At 42.6% G+C, this 20,140-nt stretch overlaps 1 protein-coding gene across 1 annotated transcript; it reads left to right on the top strand.

Moving 5' to 3' along the window:
* Positions 1-6,160: 6,160 nt before the first annotated feature.
* On the top strand, positions 6,161-19,508 carry TMEM150B (transmembrane protein 150B). Its single transcript, XM_044278207.1, has 6 exons — positions 6,161-6,236; positions 8,804-8,863; positions 13,426-13,493; positions 14,529-14,656; positions 16,811-16,988; positions 19,312-19,508. Exons 1-6 carry the CDS (start codon positions 6,172-6,174, stop codon positions 19,506-19,508), a joined length of 696 nt encoding a protein of 231 aa, XP_044134142.1. The 5' UTR covers positions 6,161-6,171.
* The last annotated feature ends 632 nt before the right edge of the window (positions 19,509-20,140 follow it).

Here is a 20,140-nt window from a genome sequence, read left to right as displayed (position 1 = left end):
ACCCCCTCAGTGGAAACCTCCAAAACTAGAAACTACAACCCTCAAGGAATTTAGTAAGGGGTGTATTGAGCACTCTGACCCCACAGGGATTACACAGAATTTAGAAACACAGTGAAAATTAAAAATTTCATTTCTTCCAATAAAATGTTTTAGCTCCAAATTTTTCATTTTCACAGGGGTAACATGAGAAAAAGCACCCCGTAATTTGCTACCCATTTTCTCCTGAATATGACAACACCCCAAATATGGTCATAAACTTCTGTATGGGCACACCACAGGGCTTAGAAGAGAAAGAACACCATGCGCATTTGAAGCCTAGTTTGGTGATTTATACAGGGCTGGTTGACTGCAGAGGCTCTGAGGTTAAATAAAAAAAAGAATCTCCCAAGAACTGACTCCATTTTAGAAACCACACCCCTCACAGTATTTACCAAGGGGTATAGGTGGCTTTTTGACCTCACAGGTGTTTTTCAAAAATTAATTCACAGTAAATGGTGCAAAATTTTTTCCACAGATATGGCATTTCAGTGCCCGATATATTGTGCCTAGCTTGTGCCATTTGAGACACAATGCCCTTTAAGGCTACTTTCACACTAGCATTCGATCGGATCCGTTCTGAACGGATCCGATCATATTAATGCAGACGGAGGCTCCGTTCAGTACGGATCCGTCTGCATTAATAACTTAGAAAAAATTCTAAGTGTGAAAGTAGCCTGAGCGGATCCGTTCAGACTTTCAATGTAAAGTCAATGGGGGACGGATCCGCTTGAAGATTAAGCCATATGGTGACATCTTCAAGCGGATCCGTTCCCATTGACTTACCCTGTAAGTCTGAACGGATCCGCTCGCCTCCGCACGGCAAAGCGGACAGCTGAACGCTGCAAGCAGCGTTCAGCTGTCCGCCTGTCCGTGCGGAGGCGAGCGGAGCGGAGGCTGAACGCCGCCAGACTGATGCAGTCTGAGCGGATCCGCTCCATTCAGACTGCATCAGGGCTGGACGGAGGCGTTCGGGTCCGCTTGCATTGTGACGATCCGGCAGGTAGTTCCGTTGCTGGAACTGCCTGCTGGATCTCGAAATCCGTGTGCAAACGGATATCATTTGTGGACGGATCCGGATGTGGATCCGTCTAACAAATGCATTGAAACACCGGATCCGTCTCTCCGGTGTCATCCGGAAAAACGGATCCGGTATTTTATATATTTATTTTTTTGCATTTTTAAAGGTCTACGCATGCGCAGAACGGAAAACCGGATCAGTTTTGCCGGAACACTTGGTGCCGGATCCGGCATCAATGCATTTCAATGGAAAATAATTCCGGATCTGGCATTACGGCAAGTGTTCCAGAATTTCAGACTGAGAAAATACCGCAGCATGCTGTGGTATTTTCTCCAGCCAAATGCCGTAAGAGAGACTGAACTGAAGACATCCTGATGCATACTGAACGGATTGCTCTACATTCATAATGCATTAGGATAAAACTAATCATTTTTTTCCGGTATTGAGCCCCTGTGATGGAACTCAATACCGTAAAACTTTAATGCTTGTGTGAAAGTACCCTTAATCACTTGTTTTTTAAATGTTCAGCAATCAGCATCTTGACCGTGACCTATGGATGCGCTATCACTTTACAAAACTAATTAGGCCAATGGCCATCAGCAGTAAAGTTAGTTCTGAAGTAAGGGTTGGAACAATTTATTTCTTTAACCAATTGTGCAATCTCATTCCAATATAGAGTGATAAGCATTCCTGACCAAAAAATGTGAGAGATTGTGCATTTGATTCCTCATACCCTCCAACATCTGTCTGAAGCAGTTGGGTATATAGTATGTCATTTGGCTGGCGTGTAATACTACTGAAAGAGTATGTTGTGATGGGCTTCCCAATGTTCTGTGCAATCGGTAGCCTGAAAAGCCCATCTCATAGCCCATTGGACTGTAGAGAAGGATTACCAAGTGTTATAATGGAAAATAATAGCCTTCTTTAATACAGAATGCAAAGTTCAATGTCAAATGAGGGGTAAAAAATAATAAAAACATTACTCACCTCATCCACTTGATCGCGCAGCCGGGATCATCTTCTTTGTTCTTCTTGAAGGACCTGCAAATGGACCTTTGCTGACGTCATCGTGCTCACCATGTGGTAAGCGCGGTGATGTCAGCGCAGGTCCTGCTGAATGAAGATAGAAGGTCCTTCATTCTATCTTCATTCAGCAGGACCTGCGCTGACGTCAGTGAAGGTCCTTTTGCAGGTCCTTAAAGAAGAACAAAGAAGAGGATCCCGGCTGCGTGATCAAGTGGATGAGGTGAGTAATGTTTTTATTATTTTTTAACCTTCAATTGACAGTGGACTTTGCATTCTGTATTAAACCATGTTATAAACACCAAACCCAAACACGAACTTCAGTGAAGAAGTCCGGGTTCGGGTATGGGTACCACATTCAGTTTTTTCTCCCGCGCGTGCAAAAACGCATTGCACTCGCGTGGAAAAAACTGAACAACGGAACGCAATCGCAGTCAAAACTGACTGAAATTGGGTGCCTACTCGCACGATTTTCCCTGAATGCATCTGCATCACGTGAAGGGGGCCTTAAGGAAGCAAATAGAAGCGATCAGGTGGAGCTGAATAATGGATTTTTAATCTCATGGACGATGTTCAATAAGCTGCTGGTTTACACTTTAATCGAAGCAATATTTGTAGCTCAGTTCACATTTATGGTCTTAATTAATTTACATACCTATAAATAGTAATTCCAATTTCTGAGTAAGTTATAAATAGAAAGCTCGATAGTTGGACGCCATAAAACGGGCAGATAAAAGCTACACTTTACCCTTCTTCTTGCCACATGTGCATCATCCTATGTAACTGCTTTATCAGCAATTAACCACTTCCTTTCCATTCGATTCTCCATTTTTGCGTTTTCATTTTTTATTCTTGGCTCTCCCTGAGCCTTTTTTACTTTCTAATAGCACCATTTAATATTGCATATTATATATAGTGGGAAGCTGAAAAAAATTCCAAATGGGGTGGAATTCGAAAAAAAAAAACACACATAGTTTACCATGCCATAGTTTACCCTTGTTCTCTGGGTCAGTGCAATTACAGTGATACCACATTTGTGTATTTATTCTTGTGAATTAATCCTGAAAAAAAACTAGAAAAATTTGAAACACACATTTTCCTATTTTTTATTGCTATAAAGTTTTTTATAGTTATGTCTATAAATCTGTGTGAGGGCTTATTTTTTGTGGGACGATCTGCAGTTTTTATTGATACCATTTTGGGGTGTCTATGACTTTTTGATCACTTTTTATTAAATTTTTTGGGAGAGATGAATCCTATTACACTATTTGCTGTATGACATAAATATTTTTGTATTTTAATAGTACAGCCACCTTTGGATGCGGCGATGCCTGTAATGTTAATTTTTTTGATTGTTCATTTATTTTTTTATTCTGGGAAAAGTGGGAGGAATTTTTATATTTATTTATATTTTAAAGCCTTTTTTTTTACTTTCATTTTACATTTTTTAAGTCACCCCTGGTGACTGTAAGAAGCAATCATTAAATTGTTTCTGCAATAGATAAAACAGTTCAATGCTCTATTGCTATGTTCTTATGCAGCTCTACCACCCGCAGGGCTCCATAGGAACTACAACTCTGAAAGCCATTGAGCGAGACCAGGGCTTTCAATTTCAAACAACTGCTCCCCCGATCGCCACATGGAAGAGACAGTCCAGTCCTAGGAGCGCAAGCTCCCGGGTTTTTCACCTCTTAGATGCTGCAGTCACATTTGGCCACAGCATCTGAGGGGTCAAATGTCTGCAATCGGTAATATGAATGTGATAGACTTGGGACTTATATGAGCCAGATGGAAATCTTCTAGAGCCGGGCAAATCCATTTTAACGTCAAATTAGGGCTCATGCACACAAACATATTTTATTTCCGTGTCCGTTGCGTTTTTTTTTTTGCAGACCGTATGTGGAACCATTCACAAAAAAAAACAAAGTTACTCCCTGTGCATTCCGTTTCCGAATGTCCGTTCCACAAAAGAGTAGAACATGTCCTATTATTCCGCATTACGGACAAGGATAGTACAGTTCTATGAAGGGCCAGCTGTTCTGTTCCGCAAAATACAGAATGCACATGGATGTCATCCGTATTTTATGCGGACCGCAAAATACATACGGTCGTGTGCATGAGCCCTTAGGACTACTCTATGAAGCTTCTTTCTGATGATTTATGCAATATTCATAATGACTGGAGGGACACTGTGAAGTAGGCATGTGTTCTGATAAATTGTTATCTAGACATAGGGAGGGAGACTGTAATTGGCAGTGTTATAGAAGTTACCGAACATTAGCTATGAAACTGATGACCCTGCACCGATAAATCATATCTGGCAGAGGATTAGTAAAGGATTGCTCAGCAGGTCACGATCCTGAGCAAGGTGACGGAACCTAATGCAGCCTTACAATTGCTGGTGTTACTTTGAGGCTGCACCTCTGAGATACACATTATTTTAGTATTCATACTAGGGTAAATGTAACTAGTACGGGGAATCATAGGTATTTTGTTTGAAAACTTTATTTTTTGAGCCTTTAAAAATATATTTAGCTGGGACATGATCAATGGCCCATATGCGTTCACCTGAGCCATGATTACCACATGGGAATTACTGCTTAGTGCTGCAATCACTGCAATTAGTGATAAACCGCATGCAGCACTGCAAGGGGTTGTCCAAGATTTTCTAATTGATGGTCTGGACCTACACAGCTTCGTCCATTGTGGCTGTAGTAACCACCTCCTCCCAGAGCTGTGTAGTTCTGGTGTCGGAGCTACTCCAGAACAGCTCAGCAGGATTGCAGGGGGTCGGACTCTCACTATTCTGATAGTGATGGCTTATCTTGAGAATAGATCATCAATATTAAGATCTTAGAATACTCCTTAAAGGGGTTTTCCGGGATTAAACTATTATGTTACAATAATCTCAATAGCGGAAAGGGAAAATGCTGGTGTGAAAGTAGCCTTAACTGTGTGCATAGGACGCAGAGACAGCTGATTGTAATGGTGAAGCAGGGAGCCGTCCGCTCCTCGCTTCACCATTCACCTAAGCATCAAGCACTCGCCAGCAGCACAATGTACTTTCACACATCGCACTGCTGCGCACAGCTGATTCCCAGTCGGCACTGCTCCTTAGACACAGCGCAGCAGTGTGATGTGTTTTTTAGGACAGGAAAAAAACAAAAACGGATTTGGTCACTTTCTATTTTTTGATTTAATACAACCATATCTGAACGGAACGGATGCAGCCAATTGTATTAAAGGGGTTGTCTTATCAATGGGGGCATATGGCTAGGATATGCCCCATTATCTTTTAGGTGTGGGTCCTACCGCACCTATATCGAGAACGGAGCCCCCACAAGTGAAGAAAGGCACACTGCACATGTGCAGCGGCCCTCCATTCAATTTCCGTCAGCCACAAAGAAATGAATGGGAGCGGGGGCCGCGCATGTGCTGTACGCTCCTATTCACTTCTATGGGGAGCCGGCTTGGTGGTGGCCGGTGCGGAGTCCTCCAGCCACTACCATTCTCGATATAGGTGCGGGTCCCAGCGGTGGGACCCGCACCTATAAGATAATGGGGGCATATCCTAGCGATATGCCCCCATTGTCCATGATGAGACAACCCCTTTAAATCAAACTGATGCGTTTTCCTCCGGTTTTGATATCCTCTTCTGGATCTCAAAACGGGAGAGGAAATTGCAGATGTAAAAGTAGCCTAAGTATCAGTAACAATAAACCACTTTTGTGTCATGCATTTCATATTTCCCATAGATCTTCAGCTGACATGTGAAGCTGGTGCCTTTACTGAAAAAAAAAAAACCAAAAAAAAAGAAAAAATGAAAATGCCACAAAAAATGCAACAGTACAGAAAAACACTGGCAAAAACCTATGTGTGAATGCCCCCTCTGGGCCAGTAGCGATGCAGTTGACAATCTCACCACTATGCACCTAAAATTGGCATCTGCAGTTTACTTTGCTTGTTTTGTTTTTTTCTGGAGCATTTTTACCAGTAAATTGTATCAGGTCAGTGTATATTTCATGCAGGATACTGGACATCATGTGTAATTAACTTAACCTGTTTGTGATTTTCAGCTTTCTTGCTGTGATATGTGGGCCTGGGCTCTGTTACCGATTTGCCTGATGGTATGGGCCACTGCTGGAATATGGGTGGTGTAAGTTATTTTACAATGAACTTTATCTATGTAGCCGGATACTAGACTTTTTGGGGGAGATTTATCAAACTGGTGTAAAGTAGAACTGGCTTAGTTGCCCATAGCAACCAATTAGATTTCACCCTTCATTTTCGAAAGAAGCTGTCAAAAATGAAAGGTGCAATCTGATTGGTTGATATGGGTAACTGAATCAATTCTATTTTACACCAGTTTGATAAATCTTCCCCTTTGTTCCTTGTCGACTCTTGTTTCTCTAACTTCCACATCGTTCTGTAAATCCACGTAGTTGTGTAATTTTTGTTAAAGTCAATGTTCACCCTTCAATACTACGGTAGATTTATAATGGTCAGAGCAACTTTTTTTCTGATGCAGAGCTCTAAATCGCCTGTATGTACATAGGGGGTCATTTATGAAACTGGTGTAAAGTAGAGCTACACCTTTTATTTTGGACAGCTCCTTTGGGAAATGAAAGGTGGAATCTGATTGGTTGTTATGGGCAAATAAGCCAGTTCTACTTTATATCAGTTTGAGAAATGACCTCCATAGATTTAAAGTGGTATCCCAGTAAAGTAAAAAAAAGACTTGCAGCAGGATCATATTGTAAAAAAAGAAATAAACCAGCGAAGGCCGGGTTCACATCAACGTTTCATTTTCTATTCTTCTGATCCATCAGATGAACAGAAAAAAAATCCTGTATTTTAAGCATCCATTATGCTCAGTTATGCACATTTTGCATCCATTTGAGCCATTTCCGCCTGAGATCCGTTAAAAAATAAATAAATAAATACTTTGTGTAGGACTTTTTTCCATCTACAATAACAGATCTCAGATGTGCATAATTGAGCATAATGGATGCTTAAAATACAGTATCCAATTACTTTGTTGTTTTCTGTTCTTCTGATGGATCAGAAGAATGGAAAATGAAAGGGTGATGTGAACCTGGCCTTATACTCACCTCCCTGATCGTGTTCTGATGATGCCAGGGTCTCCTCTGTACACCACTTCCTGCTCCTGTCCTTATTTGCCTGGAAATGCCACTCGCTCAGCCAATCAATAGATACAACAGTGACCTGCTTCAGCCAGTCATTGGCTGAGCAACATTCGTGGCCAATTCTTGCTGCATCAGGACAGGAAAAGGAAGTGGAGTGCAGTGGGGACCCTGGCACCAGTGGAGCGACAGGGGACCAGGGAGGTGAATACAAAGAGTACTTGACATTGAAGCTCTGCCTCCAGTGCACACGCAGGACCAGAACCTTGCAGAATAAAACTTCATATTCAAACTACTCCTGATAATAAAAGATCTGCAAAAAATATTTTTGTCCTGCTCTCCCCACCCGCAGGGGTGCACCAAGACTTTCTGCTGCCTGAGGCAAAAAACTAAAACGGCCCCCCCCCCATGCCAATTTCTTAACCTAACCCCTTTGCCACAATGAAAGCGCGCATTGCCCATGGCCATCCTCTGCCCCCTTCTTGCCCTTACCTGGTGCTGCCTGAGGCAATTGGCCATATTGATGGTGCACCCCTGCCCACCCCTCTACCTAGCACTTCTGTGCTGTAACTCCTTGTCAATATAGGACATTTCAAGCTCTCTAAATTGGAGCTTGCCTGCTATAAAAAAAATCTTTAGCAATAAATCTACACATTTTGGACTTAAAAATAATAGTGATGACAATAATGATCACACAAGTAGGTGGCAATTAAGAATTTACTATTTTTGTTCTTCTTTCTGCGTTGGATCAGAATTTTTCAGACCCCATCTATTATATAAACTCTGGGACCAACTTCCTACATAAATCGAATAAGGCTGCCAAAGACATGTGAAGTATTTGGTCTCTAGTTCTTGACTTACAGTGGTATTCCGGCTGTGGCAAGCTATCCCCTATCCAAAAGATAGGGGATAACAATTAGATTGGTGGCGGTCCTACCACTGGGCCCCCCAATCACGAGAATGGGTACTTTGTGTTCCATGGGGCCCCCAGAAATGAACGGACCCTCAGGTCAAGCATGTGTACTGCCGCAACACCCATAGAGATGAATGGAGGGGTAGTGTGCTTTTTCGACCTTCCACTCTATTCATTTTGGAGGGCCCCATGGGGTACGGGGTCCCTATTCCCGTGACCAGTAGGGGGTCCCAACAGTAAGAACCCCACAATTCTAAATAGATAATGTGCAACAACTGGAATAACCCTTAAAGGGTATCTGTCAGCTCCAAAACACCACCTAAATGATAGTAAGCAATGTATAGTGTAAGTGGTGCTAAGTCAAATGATGTCATTTTTATCTTCATGCTCACTTGTATTCTGATGTTCTGCTCCCACAAAACAGCAGTAAAACACATTGCATTTTACTGCTGGTTTGTTGAAGCATGAACATAAAAATTACATAACCGCACCTCTCGCAGTAAACATGTCAGTACTGTAACTAGTATCTGGACTATTGCTTGGCCCCCAATTTTTATATCAGTCCATATTAGACTGTTAATCTTGTTACTTCACCCTCAATACTGTCTTTTCTGGCTGAAATACTGTTTTGTCATTGCACTCTTCTCATGTTTTGTTCTGTCTTAGGTATGGGATAGCCGTGTCCAATGGCTCAGTCAATCTGACAGAGAATTTTCCTTATATCAGGTGATTATGTATTAATGTGCACATTAGATTTAGTGTCAGGGTTATGCATAGAAATCACAGCGTTAAGGGCTCATGCACACAAACTGGGTTAAGGGCTCATGCCCACCGTGCCGTATCACAGAACAGCAGGTCCACAATATGTGGGCACCAGCCTTTAATATGTGGGCACCAGCCTTTTGTGCACCACATCACTTGAATGGCTCCGCAATCCGGAAGGTGCCGTGTGGAGCGGCGGCACAAAAGCACTACCGAGGTTCTTTTTTTTCCAATGTGGACAGATCACGGACCCATTCAAGTTGAATTGGTCTGCATCCGTCTGCGGCAGCAACACTAATGGTGCCCAATGCATGGAATTGGCGGCAAACCTTTGTGTGTATGAGCCTTAAGGGTCTATTCACACAACGGTATTTCTAGGCCCGCATCTGTTCCACAATTTTGCGGAACAGGTGCGGACCCATTAATTTCAATGGTGCCACAAAGGATACAGATAGGACACCATGTGCTGTCCGCATCCATAATTCTGTTCCACGGCCCTGAAAAAAAGATATAACATTGTGGACAAGAATCAGCATTTCTATCATAGGGCTGGCCGTGTGTATTCTGCAAAATTCAAAACACACACGGTCGGTACCCATGTTTTGCGGATCCTTAGGATAAAAAAATCCAGACCCCCTGCCTAAATAAAAAGTCTACCATGAAACTAACTTGGTCATCTTTTTGTAAGATATTCCCGCTCTATAAGTATCCCGATATTAAGTGTGCGCTTATAAATTCCAGTCAATAAGTTTGCGCCAGTGACATAATTTGTGCTTTACGTGGCAACCACATAGTTGAAGGGTTATTATGGTTTCAGCAAATAAAGATGATTTTTTGTATGATGGAAAAGTTGCATCATTTTCCAAAATAGTTTCTGTATAAATTCCTTGCTTTAGCTTATTTTTTTATTAAATACATATGGGTATATGTCTTTAAAAGGGTTTTCCAAGATTTTATAACTGATGACCTATCCTCTGGATAGGTCATTAGTATCTGATCGGTGGGGGTCCGACACCTGGGACCCCTGCCGATCAGCTGTTTGAGAAGGTACTGGTGCTTACAGTAAGTGCTGCTGCCTTCTTCATGCTCATCAAGCACAGCACCGTACATTGTGTAGTGGCTATGCTTGGTATCGCAGCTCAGCCCCATTCACTTGATGGTCGTCACAGGCCTAGGAAAAGCTGTAAGAGGGCCGCGGCACTACTGTGAGAGCTGGTGCTTTCTCAAACAGCTGATTGGCAGGGTCTCAGGTGTTGGACCCCCACAGATCAGACACTGAGGATAGGTCATCAGCTACAAAGTCTCAAAAACCCTTTTAAATTCCTGCTTGTCTGGAGTTTTGGCACAGCACGGAATCTCACCTGACACCCTCAGTCAAACCATCAGTCAGGCCAGGAGTTAGGCTTGTATTACATTAAACAATTTTGCAAGCTATTTGTTGGGAAGGAAGCATTCCTTCCCAGCAATCGCCTGCTCGTTAGTGGAGCAGACCACTGCTATTACATGCAGTCATCTCCTCCACAGTATAAGAAGGAGCGATCACTAATGCCATCGCTTGTCCCCATACTGACTCAATGTCTTTAATGTGGTAGTACTGCTAAAATTACAAATTCTAAAAAGGTTGTCTATGAATGTTTAGTTTAAAAATAATACCTCTAGTCTTTCTGATGGAAGTGTAACTTAAAATAAATAATAATAATAAATAAATAAATGGTGCTACTGTCCATCGTACCATTATACCTACAGCCACAAGGGCACCACAACAAACAAAGAGTTGCAATGTTATTCTGTGATGTAGGGTTTTCTAGAACTGCATTGGAGTTGTAGACATTTTATTGCTTCTTTGCACAATAAAAGGATGAAGGCTGTATCCATCTTTGCAACCATTTTTATTATTGCTCTGATGCACCTTAAATGAGAAATAAAAACCTTATTAAAAAGCTCTACTGTTTTGTGTCCATAACTGCTATGCAAACATAACCATCCCCATAGTAACAGACTACAAGCAAACCCCATGTAGTCTGATACTGCGCTCATTCTCGCAATCACCTGTAGCCTATTTCTTGTTAAAGGGGTTTTTCATTTCCAACACCTTATCCACAGGGTATAGGAAAATTGTTTGATCATCGGGGGTCTGACTGCTGGGGCCCCTGTTAATAATTATAACAGTGTGGGCAACAGGGCCTGTGTTCCCCTATTTGAATTGAATGGCGGACACACATGCTTGCTGTTGCTCAATTCAACTATATGTAACTGTTGGAGAAAGCCTTAGGCTACTTTCACACTTGCGTTAGGAGCGGATCCGTCTGGTGTCTGCACAGACGGATCCGCTCCTATAATGCAAACGCTTGCATCCGTTCAGAACGGATCCGTTTGCATAACTGTTTATTTCAGATCTGATTTTTCACTTCGGAAAACTCAGATCCGACAGTATATTCTAAACACAGAAGCGTTCCCATGGTGATGGGGACGCTTCATGTTAGAATATACTGAGAACTGTGTACACGACTGCCCCCTGCTGCCTGGTAGATGCTGCCAGGCAGCAGGGGGCAGACCCCCCCCCCCTCCTGTATTTAACTTATTGGTGGCCAGTGCGGCCCCCCTCCCTCCCCAGTATTAAATATGACCAGTGCGGCCTCCCCCTCCCTCCCTCCCCAGTATTAAATATGACCAGTGCGGCCCCCTCCCTCTATATTTATTGGTGGCCGGGCCAGTGCGGATTCCAAGTATTGTGAGCAGTGCGGCCTCCCCTCTCCCCCCCTAATTAAAATCACCCCCCCCCCCCATCATTGGTGGCAGCGGAGAGTACCGATCGGAGTCCCAGTTAAATCGCTGGGGCTCCGATCGGTTACCATGGCAACCAAGACGCTATTGCAGTCTTGGCTGCCATGGTTACTTGGCAATAAATACAAGCATTATACTTACCTGAAGAGCTGCGATGTCTGACCGGCCGGGAGCTCCTCCTACTGGTAAGTGAAAGGTCTGTGCGGCGCATTGCCTATAGCACAGACCTGTCACTTACCAGTAGGAGGAGCGCCCGGCCGGTCAGACATCGCAGCTCTTCAGGTAAGTATAATGCTTGTATTTATTGCTAAGTAACCATGGCAGCCAAGACTGCAATAGCGTCTTGGTTGCCATGGTAACCGATCGGAGCCCCAGCGATTTAAACTGGGACTCCGATCGGTACTCTCCGCTGCCACCAATGATGGGGGGGGGGGGGGGGTGATTTTAATTAGGGGGGGAGAGGGGAGGCCGCACTGCTCACAATACTTGGAATCCGCACTGGCCCGGCCACCAATAAATATAGAGGGAGGGGGCCGCACTGGTAATATTTAATACTGGGGAGGGAGGGAGGGGGAGGCCGCACTGGTCATATTTAATACTGGGGAGGGAGGGAGGGGGAGGCCGCCGCACTGGTAATATTTAATACTGGGGAGGGAGGGGGAGGCCGCACTGGTCATATTTAATACTGGGGAGGGAGGGAGGGGGAGGCCGCCGCACTGGTAATATTTAATACTGGGGAGGGAGGGGGGCCCGCACTGGCCACCAATAAGTTAATTACAGGAGGAGGGGGGGGTCTGTACACAGTTCTCAGTATATTCTAACATGAAGCGTCCCCATCACCATGGGAACGCCTCTGTGTTAGAATATACTGTCGGATCTGAGGTTTACGATGTAACTCAAATCCGATGGTATATTCTAACATAGAGGCGTTCCCATGGTGATGGGGACGCTTCAAGTTAAAATATACCATCGGATCGGAGAAAACTCCGATCTGATGGGGACTCCTGACTTTGCATTGAAAGTCAATGGGGGACGGATCCGTTTGAAATTGCACCATATTGTGTCAACGTCAAACGGATCCGTCCCCATTGACTTGCATTGTAAGTCTGGACGGATCCGTTTGGCTCCGCACGGCCAGGCGGACACGAAAACGCTGCAAGCAGCGTTCAGGTGTCCGCCTGCTGAGCGGAGCGGAGGCCAAACGGTGCCAAACTGATGCATTCTGAGCGGATCCGCATCCACTCAGAATGCATTGGGGCTGTACGGATCCGTTCGGGGCCGCTTGTGAGAGCCTTCAAACGGAACTCACAAGCGGAGCCCCGAACGCTAGTGTGAAAGTAGCCTTAGTCTGAGATCCGTTATTTTAGATGGAAATGATGGATCAGAAGAACGGAAAACTAAACGGTGATGTGAACCTGGCATAACAAGCACTTGGCTACCTCTGACAGCCCTATAAAGCTGAATGGAGCAGCAACGTGCATGCATGTCTATTGCTTTAGAACGGGGGAATAGGGGATAAGTTCTTGTAATGGGACAAACCTGTACAAAATGTACGTTTGGACAAATATATGGCTGCATAGAAGCTGTAGACACAAAACTGTAGAATAGTTTAAATGTAAACATTTTTCATTTTTAGACACATTGGAGAAGTAAAAAATGGACACAAAGGTGGAAATAGACTTAAAGTTATGGAGTAAAAAATACTTCTATAGTACTGACTATATGATTTTTTTTTTGGACAGTACATGTGGGTCATACCCTCCCCAGAGCTGTATATTTGGCCAAGTTCTTAATATAGGTGCAATGTTCGGTAAGTACTATTTTGTATGTTAAGAGCAGCTACTGTTTACTTATACTCACATGTAGGACTGAAATAATAATTCTGTGGCATGTATACTGCGTTATCTACTTATCATGGCTCGATATTTAGTTTCATAAACTTTCCTTTTACTACTCATCCCCTCCCAGATGCCATGAAATTATTTAAAGGAACATTAAACCTAGAAGTGAATGATAAAAAGAAAATAGTTTTTGTGTTCGACAGTCTGAAGAATTTTTCAACTCTTGAAGCAAATTCTTGTTGAAATCGTACGAGTAGGGATCAATCTTCTACTTATACCTTTCAGGTTTAGAGGTGGAGTTTAGCATTTTTGGTCTGCCAATATAGACAGAGCAGTATAGCGGAACTGCTTCTGCAACTGTAACGTAACGTGAATTCAAAAGATTTGAGAATGAATAGGCTGACGCAGGCTAAGTGAACAAATATATGTACCAAGTTTGATTAAATATAACATAACACAAACAAATCACATACTGAATAATACAAAGTAAATACATTACTATCCTAAATGGGGTGGAGACTACATCGATCATGCTATAACACATGGCTGTCTACCATGTTATAACATATGACCGACACACCAGGGTGTACAAAAGATACGGCAAACTTAGTATAAAGGTCTTGGTAGATTCCTGAATATATGTGTGCCAAAGAGTTTAAACCTTTTAGCCCCTCCCCTGCAGCACGCATGTCTCTGAGATCACTCAGGAATGTGGTCTTATCAGCACAATTTTGTCAGGAAATGACTGCTTAACCAATCACTGGCCACAGCTGTAACCTTCCTCAGCCAGTGATTGGTGTGGGTCAAGAGGTGTCTGGAAGCGGAAGCTGGCAAGAGACCAGTATGCATAGGAGTGGCAGGGGAGTGGTAAGGTGAGTATGACATTATTTTACAAGGTACTGACCTTTTTAATAAAGTTTTTAAGATGGACAAGCCCCTTAACATGTTACATTGTTGTAATTTAAAAAAACACTAATCTAATCCAATTTATGTTTCTTTATCAGTGATCTGGATCTGCGCCATACGATTTCAGCAAATCAGAGATTACGGCTGCCATTCTAAAGTAAATTCTGTGGGCCTTGCTCTGGGATTTCTTTGCGCTTTAGGAACTTCTATGGTTGGTAATTTTCAGGTGAGTCTTACAATGACATCAAATATATATATTCAAGGTTGGACTGGCCCACCAAAGTACCAGATGTTCCTTCGGTGAGCCCAGTGTATGAAGCCATAATGGGCCCTAAAAGTCCAAGAGAAAAATTGTATTTGGGGCTGCCTTATGAGATAATCACTGTCCACTTGGGTCTATGTCTTAGGTTTTGAATCACAGACTTTGTCAATGATATAGGGATTGGGTCCCGGGAGTAATTTCCTCTGGTGGGCCCCAAGGAACTCCAATCCAACACTGTATATACCGCTTGTATTGTATAGTGCTGGCGGATATATAGCCACTGTTTCCATAGACATCACTGTATCTGGATTTGATGTTGTATTAGTACATAGTAATAAGAAACAATCACTGTTGACCCCAAATCTTAATTTATTTTAAAGTAAGGTACATTCAGGACACAATTAAGCCCGTCCCAGCCTTTCTCAACTGCTTAAACACTTCCTGAGTAGTGATGCTCCAGGAATAACAGAAATTCCACACTTTAGAAACAATCAGATAACCGTGGATACGGGAAAGCAAACAGGCCAAAACAAAGTCTTTCCTCCTTTCACTTTCAGGCTTCTATGGAAAACCAAGGATGCAACAAATAGTGACATCAGTTGAAGTAGAAAGTATTTATTATACTCACAATATAGAAGTCGATAATAAGCAGTGTATATAAAAGATCAAACACCCGACCCGGGTTTCGCTCCGAAAAGCTTTGTCAGGGATGAATAAAATCATATGGGGAAATCATGTGGGGAGTGACGTAGGAGCGCTCTTTTGAATGAAGCCTGACTCGCCGTAGCGTTGTTGGTTTAGGATTGGTCTATAGGATCACTGACTGATATGTGGGAGATGTGAAGACCGACTAATAAATCTGGTGTGTATAATGGGTTTATCTTTGTAATAAGAAGAAGTTTGATTATTATGTATCTTTGATATTTTACTGTTTTATGGTTTTAGTGCTGTAATTTGTAACAAGTTTTATTGGGTTATGACGTCTCGGAGAGATGGGCGTATACCTACCTGTCTGTTTAAAAGACTGCCCTGAAATAGGCGGATTAGATACCCCTTACGAAGCTTTTCGGAGCGAAAACCGGGTCGGGTTTGATTTTTATATACACTGCTTGTTATCGACTTTTATATTGCGAGTATAATAAATCCTTTCTACTTCAACTGATGTGACGGTACTTCACTATTTGTTGCATTTTTTGTTTTCCATAGAAGCCTGAAAGTGTAAGGAGGAAAGGCTTCATTTTGGCCTGTTTGCTTTCCCATATTCACGGTTATCTGATTGTTTCTAAAGTGTGGAATTTCTGTTATTCCTGGAGCAGCGCGGTCCAACGAAGAAACGCATCCGTATATGTGAACTGTACCCACTTCACGATTGGGACATACGACGCACCTAAGGCAATGTACTTTTGAGGCTGTTTTATATATTTTACTGAGTAGTGATGGGCTAAGTATTAAAAAATTCTATTTGGCTGCTTCGCTGCATTTTACCAAAAAGTACTTTGTCACAAAGTGCATTTTTTTGTAAGTAGTGGATAGTACAATGACAGGGAGAGGTGGCTGCGCCACTCCCCGTCATTTTACCCCTCAGATGACACGTTCATAAATGATTGCGGCATCTGATATAAATAAGAGCTTGTAAAATGAAAAAATAAAAATAAAATACCTGATATATTTGCTCGCGACGGAACGGCCACTGCCATCTTGCTTTGAGGTCTGATGCGAAATCTCGATCGGCCCGAGATTATGTAATTATGTAATCGTTTGGCGTGGTGACGTCATATACGCCACAGTGCATGGGATTTCGGCTGAGATCTTCAAGCAAGATGGCGGCGGCTGGCCCGTCACAAGCAAATGGATCAGGTAAGTATTATTCTTTTTGTGCTTTACATTATTTCGGTTTAAATCGATTCGATACTGCGAAGCACAAGGGAATTCGGCTTTGTGGTAAATCCAATTTATTCTAAATTTTCGCTCATCGTTATTCCTGAGTATAAGGGATCTTTCCTTACTACTACTGGTTTTGCCTATCCACACTGGAGTAGCTGAGTGTCAACCATCTTTGTATGTGTATTAGGACATAGCACACCATATGTAATAGATATTAACATCTTCTTTCCACAGCAATCCAATCAACTGGAAACACACTTTGTGGGAGCCTTTCTAGCATTCGGCATCGGTAATATTTACTTCTGCATACAATCATATCTGACCTACAAAGTGAAGCCAAGACATGGCGGCAGCTGGATAGGACCACTGCGGATTACCCTCACTATTTGTTCAGTAGCATCGATGATCCTGAGTATCCTTAACATGGCAACATAGAATGCATATTTGTAGCTCCAAAATTGAAGGAATCCTTGGGGTGACGCGCACATTTTTGTGTGGAAAAAGGTAGAGTACAGTACCAGCAGAGATTTGACAAATAGTGCAGATTTATGTCCCAGCAGATTTCACCCTTTCCATTGGAAAGGGTGATATCCGCAAGAGAAGTCCGCTGTATAAAATGACATGCTGTGGATTTTAACTCCACAATACCTCTCCGTTTTTTTTATGCAGCATGTTGATGAGAATTTTAAAATTCTTTTCCACTTTGCTGGTACTGTGTGACGCTGCGGATTTGCTGAATGAATCAGCTAATCAGTCACACGTGGCCCCAGCCTTTCCCAGTAATAAAGGTGCTGCAAATCACCCAATGGACGAGCGAAATAATCGTTCATGCAGACCCCCCTGTTTCTAGGCAGCAGATGGTTATGTCTAAACAGCGATCTGCTGCCCAGAAACAATGCAGCTGTACGAGGACGAGGGATAGTAGTAGCTATCGTTCATCCTCATACTGTGGAGGCGATCTCTGCATGTAAACGCAGCTCTTCGCCCTCACTGAACGAACAGCCAGTTGTCAGGAAGGAATGCTTCCACCCCAATAATTGGCTGCTCCGCGTAGCATGGAAACCCGCCTTAATAATAATTTCCGTCGCCTATGAAAACTGTTTGGGAGTCCCAGGCAAGAAAAAACATAGTGTTGGGTCTACTTATTAGCCATTTAATAACAAAAACTAGTGACATGGATGATATACTGTACAGGGCCTAAGGTGGTGGTGCATTAAATAGGGATTCTTCATCTATTGCCCTTTAAATAGCTTTGTGAATATAAAGATTTGGCACAGGAATTATTATTTTCAAGAACTTATACACTACAGACTAAATCAATAGGTTTAGATAGGATTTTATATGTTTTCCCCACACAGCACCTACCTTTCTCTGGTTGAATGTGTCAAGCATATGACTTCTTTCAACCAGGCTAATGATATAAGAAAGGATTGACAGCAATGCCACATGCACTCTTCCCTGTTTGTCCATGGGCCCACACTATATATCATGGTATGCTTTTGATTGTATGCAGAGGCACATCTATGAATCCATGAGATGAAAAATCACGGCATGCTCCAATGGAATTTGTACTGTTCTAGAAGACCAGTGCAGGGAAGTATTATCAAGTGTGCTAGGCCTGAAATGCATAATTTTAAAAAGGGCTAGGCAATATTTTATCTAGTGGTTTTAAAAAGTTTACATGTAAACAGTCGGGACCAGATGGCAGTGATGAAAGGGTGCTTCCTTACGGTTCTTTTGAATGGTGAGGAAATAACACAGACAGAGGTGAGTAAAATCACTTTGCAGCACATAATAAAACTTTACAAGTATGTACATATGACACTCCACAGAAGGGCATGGTACTCATGCAAACGTGAACATATTTATAAGTCTCTTAAAGACAGTACGCATATTGGTTACATTCTCTCAATGAGGGCACACAACTTGGACGTTATACATCTGTAGTCCAGAGGCACAATAAGTTTGATGCTACCAGGGGCGGATTGGCCATGGACCTTACAGGGAAATTTCCTGTTGGGCTGATGCAAAGGGGGCCACCTAGGCAAGTGGAAGTTTTTGGAGATGTATTTTGTTCTGTGCAGTATTTTGTGATGGGCTGTGGTATTTGGCTCTGTTGGGGTGGTATAATGTGCCACAATATGGTATTGCTGGCCCTGCCTTCCATCAATTTGGACCCAACTACAAAACAGGGCCACTTTAAGTTTCCAGTCCGCCCCTGGATGCTACACACATAAAGGCACATTCATTGCAACTACTGTATATACAGTCTGTAAGTAGTCACAGGAGGATCTTCCAGCTAAAGGTGCAATGTTAGGTCATCTGCCCACCAGGTGTCTACACACAGTTATAAAGCCTGCATGGGGGCATTTCTCCTCCCGCTGCTCCAGTCTTTGCAGGCACTGACGTATGGACTAGGACACTGGGTCCTCTTCAACCCGGCAGTAGTAACTAGTAACCTTTACTGCTTATCTCTTGGGGACCCAGTGCTCTTCACCTGGCAATTTGAGTTATCAATGATCTGTTGCTTCTGGAGTCGTCCCATCCACAGGTCACTTCACCTTGCTGCAGCCATCTCACCTCTCTGCAGATGTCACTGGCCTTCGTAAAGACCGATATAATGATAGATAGATAGATAGATAGATAGATGTAGCAGAACTGATGCATATATCCTGCAGGCAATATTTCATACAGTACCACTTGACTTACAGTTCCTTAACCAGTTTTACTAACAGTGATTGTATTTGTTCTTATAAAAATGAAAACTATAGCTGCAATATGCGAATGGATTTTAGCCATGATTTTATTCCTGCTCTTTGGGCTCTTTTGCATTGACTTCTGGCATCTTGAAGGACACTTTTTCCATGTCAAGAAAAGGAGGGCGGCTATTCCCAATGAGGTTCAAGCTTCCACTGTCACTCTTGGTTTATAAATGCCAAATTTTACCAAGCTGCTATACAAGGTTGTTTCCCGGATTGCTATGGTTGATGTATGGAGCATTTTGAGAAGTTCTACTTATTTTAGCAGAAATCTGGACTGTTATACCATCCAGTATTGTACAACCTATGAAGTCATGAAGTCAAGAGGCTCATGCTGGATGACAGGTTTGGGTTGGGTCCATATATACCAGTTAAGTCTGGGCAATTGTTTTTAGGCCTGAGTCGGACAACACTATTTTTGCCAAAACTGCTCCTACAGGAAAGCGTGTGTTCCGTTCAGGTATCAATTACCTTCTGGAGAGATACAAAGCTGGATCGTTCGACATATGTGAAGGGGACCCTTGATACATGCCAGTACAAGACTGTATAATATAGACAGTACATTATACTGTCAGAAAAATATGGCAGGTTTACACATTTTGAGAACTCAGGTACTGTGTTTTAACTTATTTTTGTCACATACATTTCAGTTAAACAAAAGACTAAAATACAAAAATTGCATACTAGGAAATAAAAGATACATTGGGATTGAGTCAATATTAGGCTTGGTTCACCAAAAATGCAGATAAAGGAAAGATTTTCCTATATTTACAATTCAGTTTCTTCTGCTCACTTTCATGTTGTA

This window comes from Bufo gargarizans, chromosome 2 (genome assembly GCF_014858855.1).
Source record: "Bufo gargarizans isolate SCDJY-AF-19 chromosome 2, ASM1485885v1, whole genome shotgun sequence".
Lineage (NCBI taxonomy): Eukaryota > Metazoa > Chordata > Amphibia > Anura > Bufonidae > Bufo > Bufo gargarizans.
Note: the sequence above shows the minus strand (reverse complement) of the source record. Positions and strands in the feature narration are given on the sequence as shown.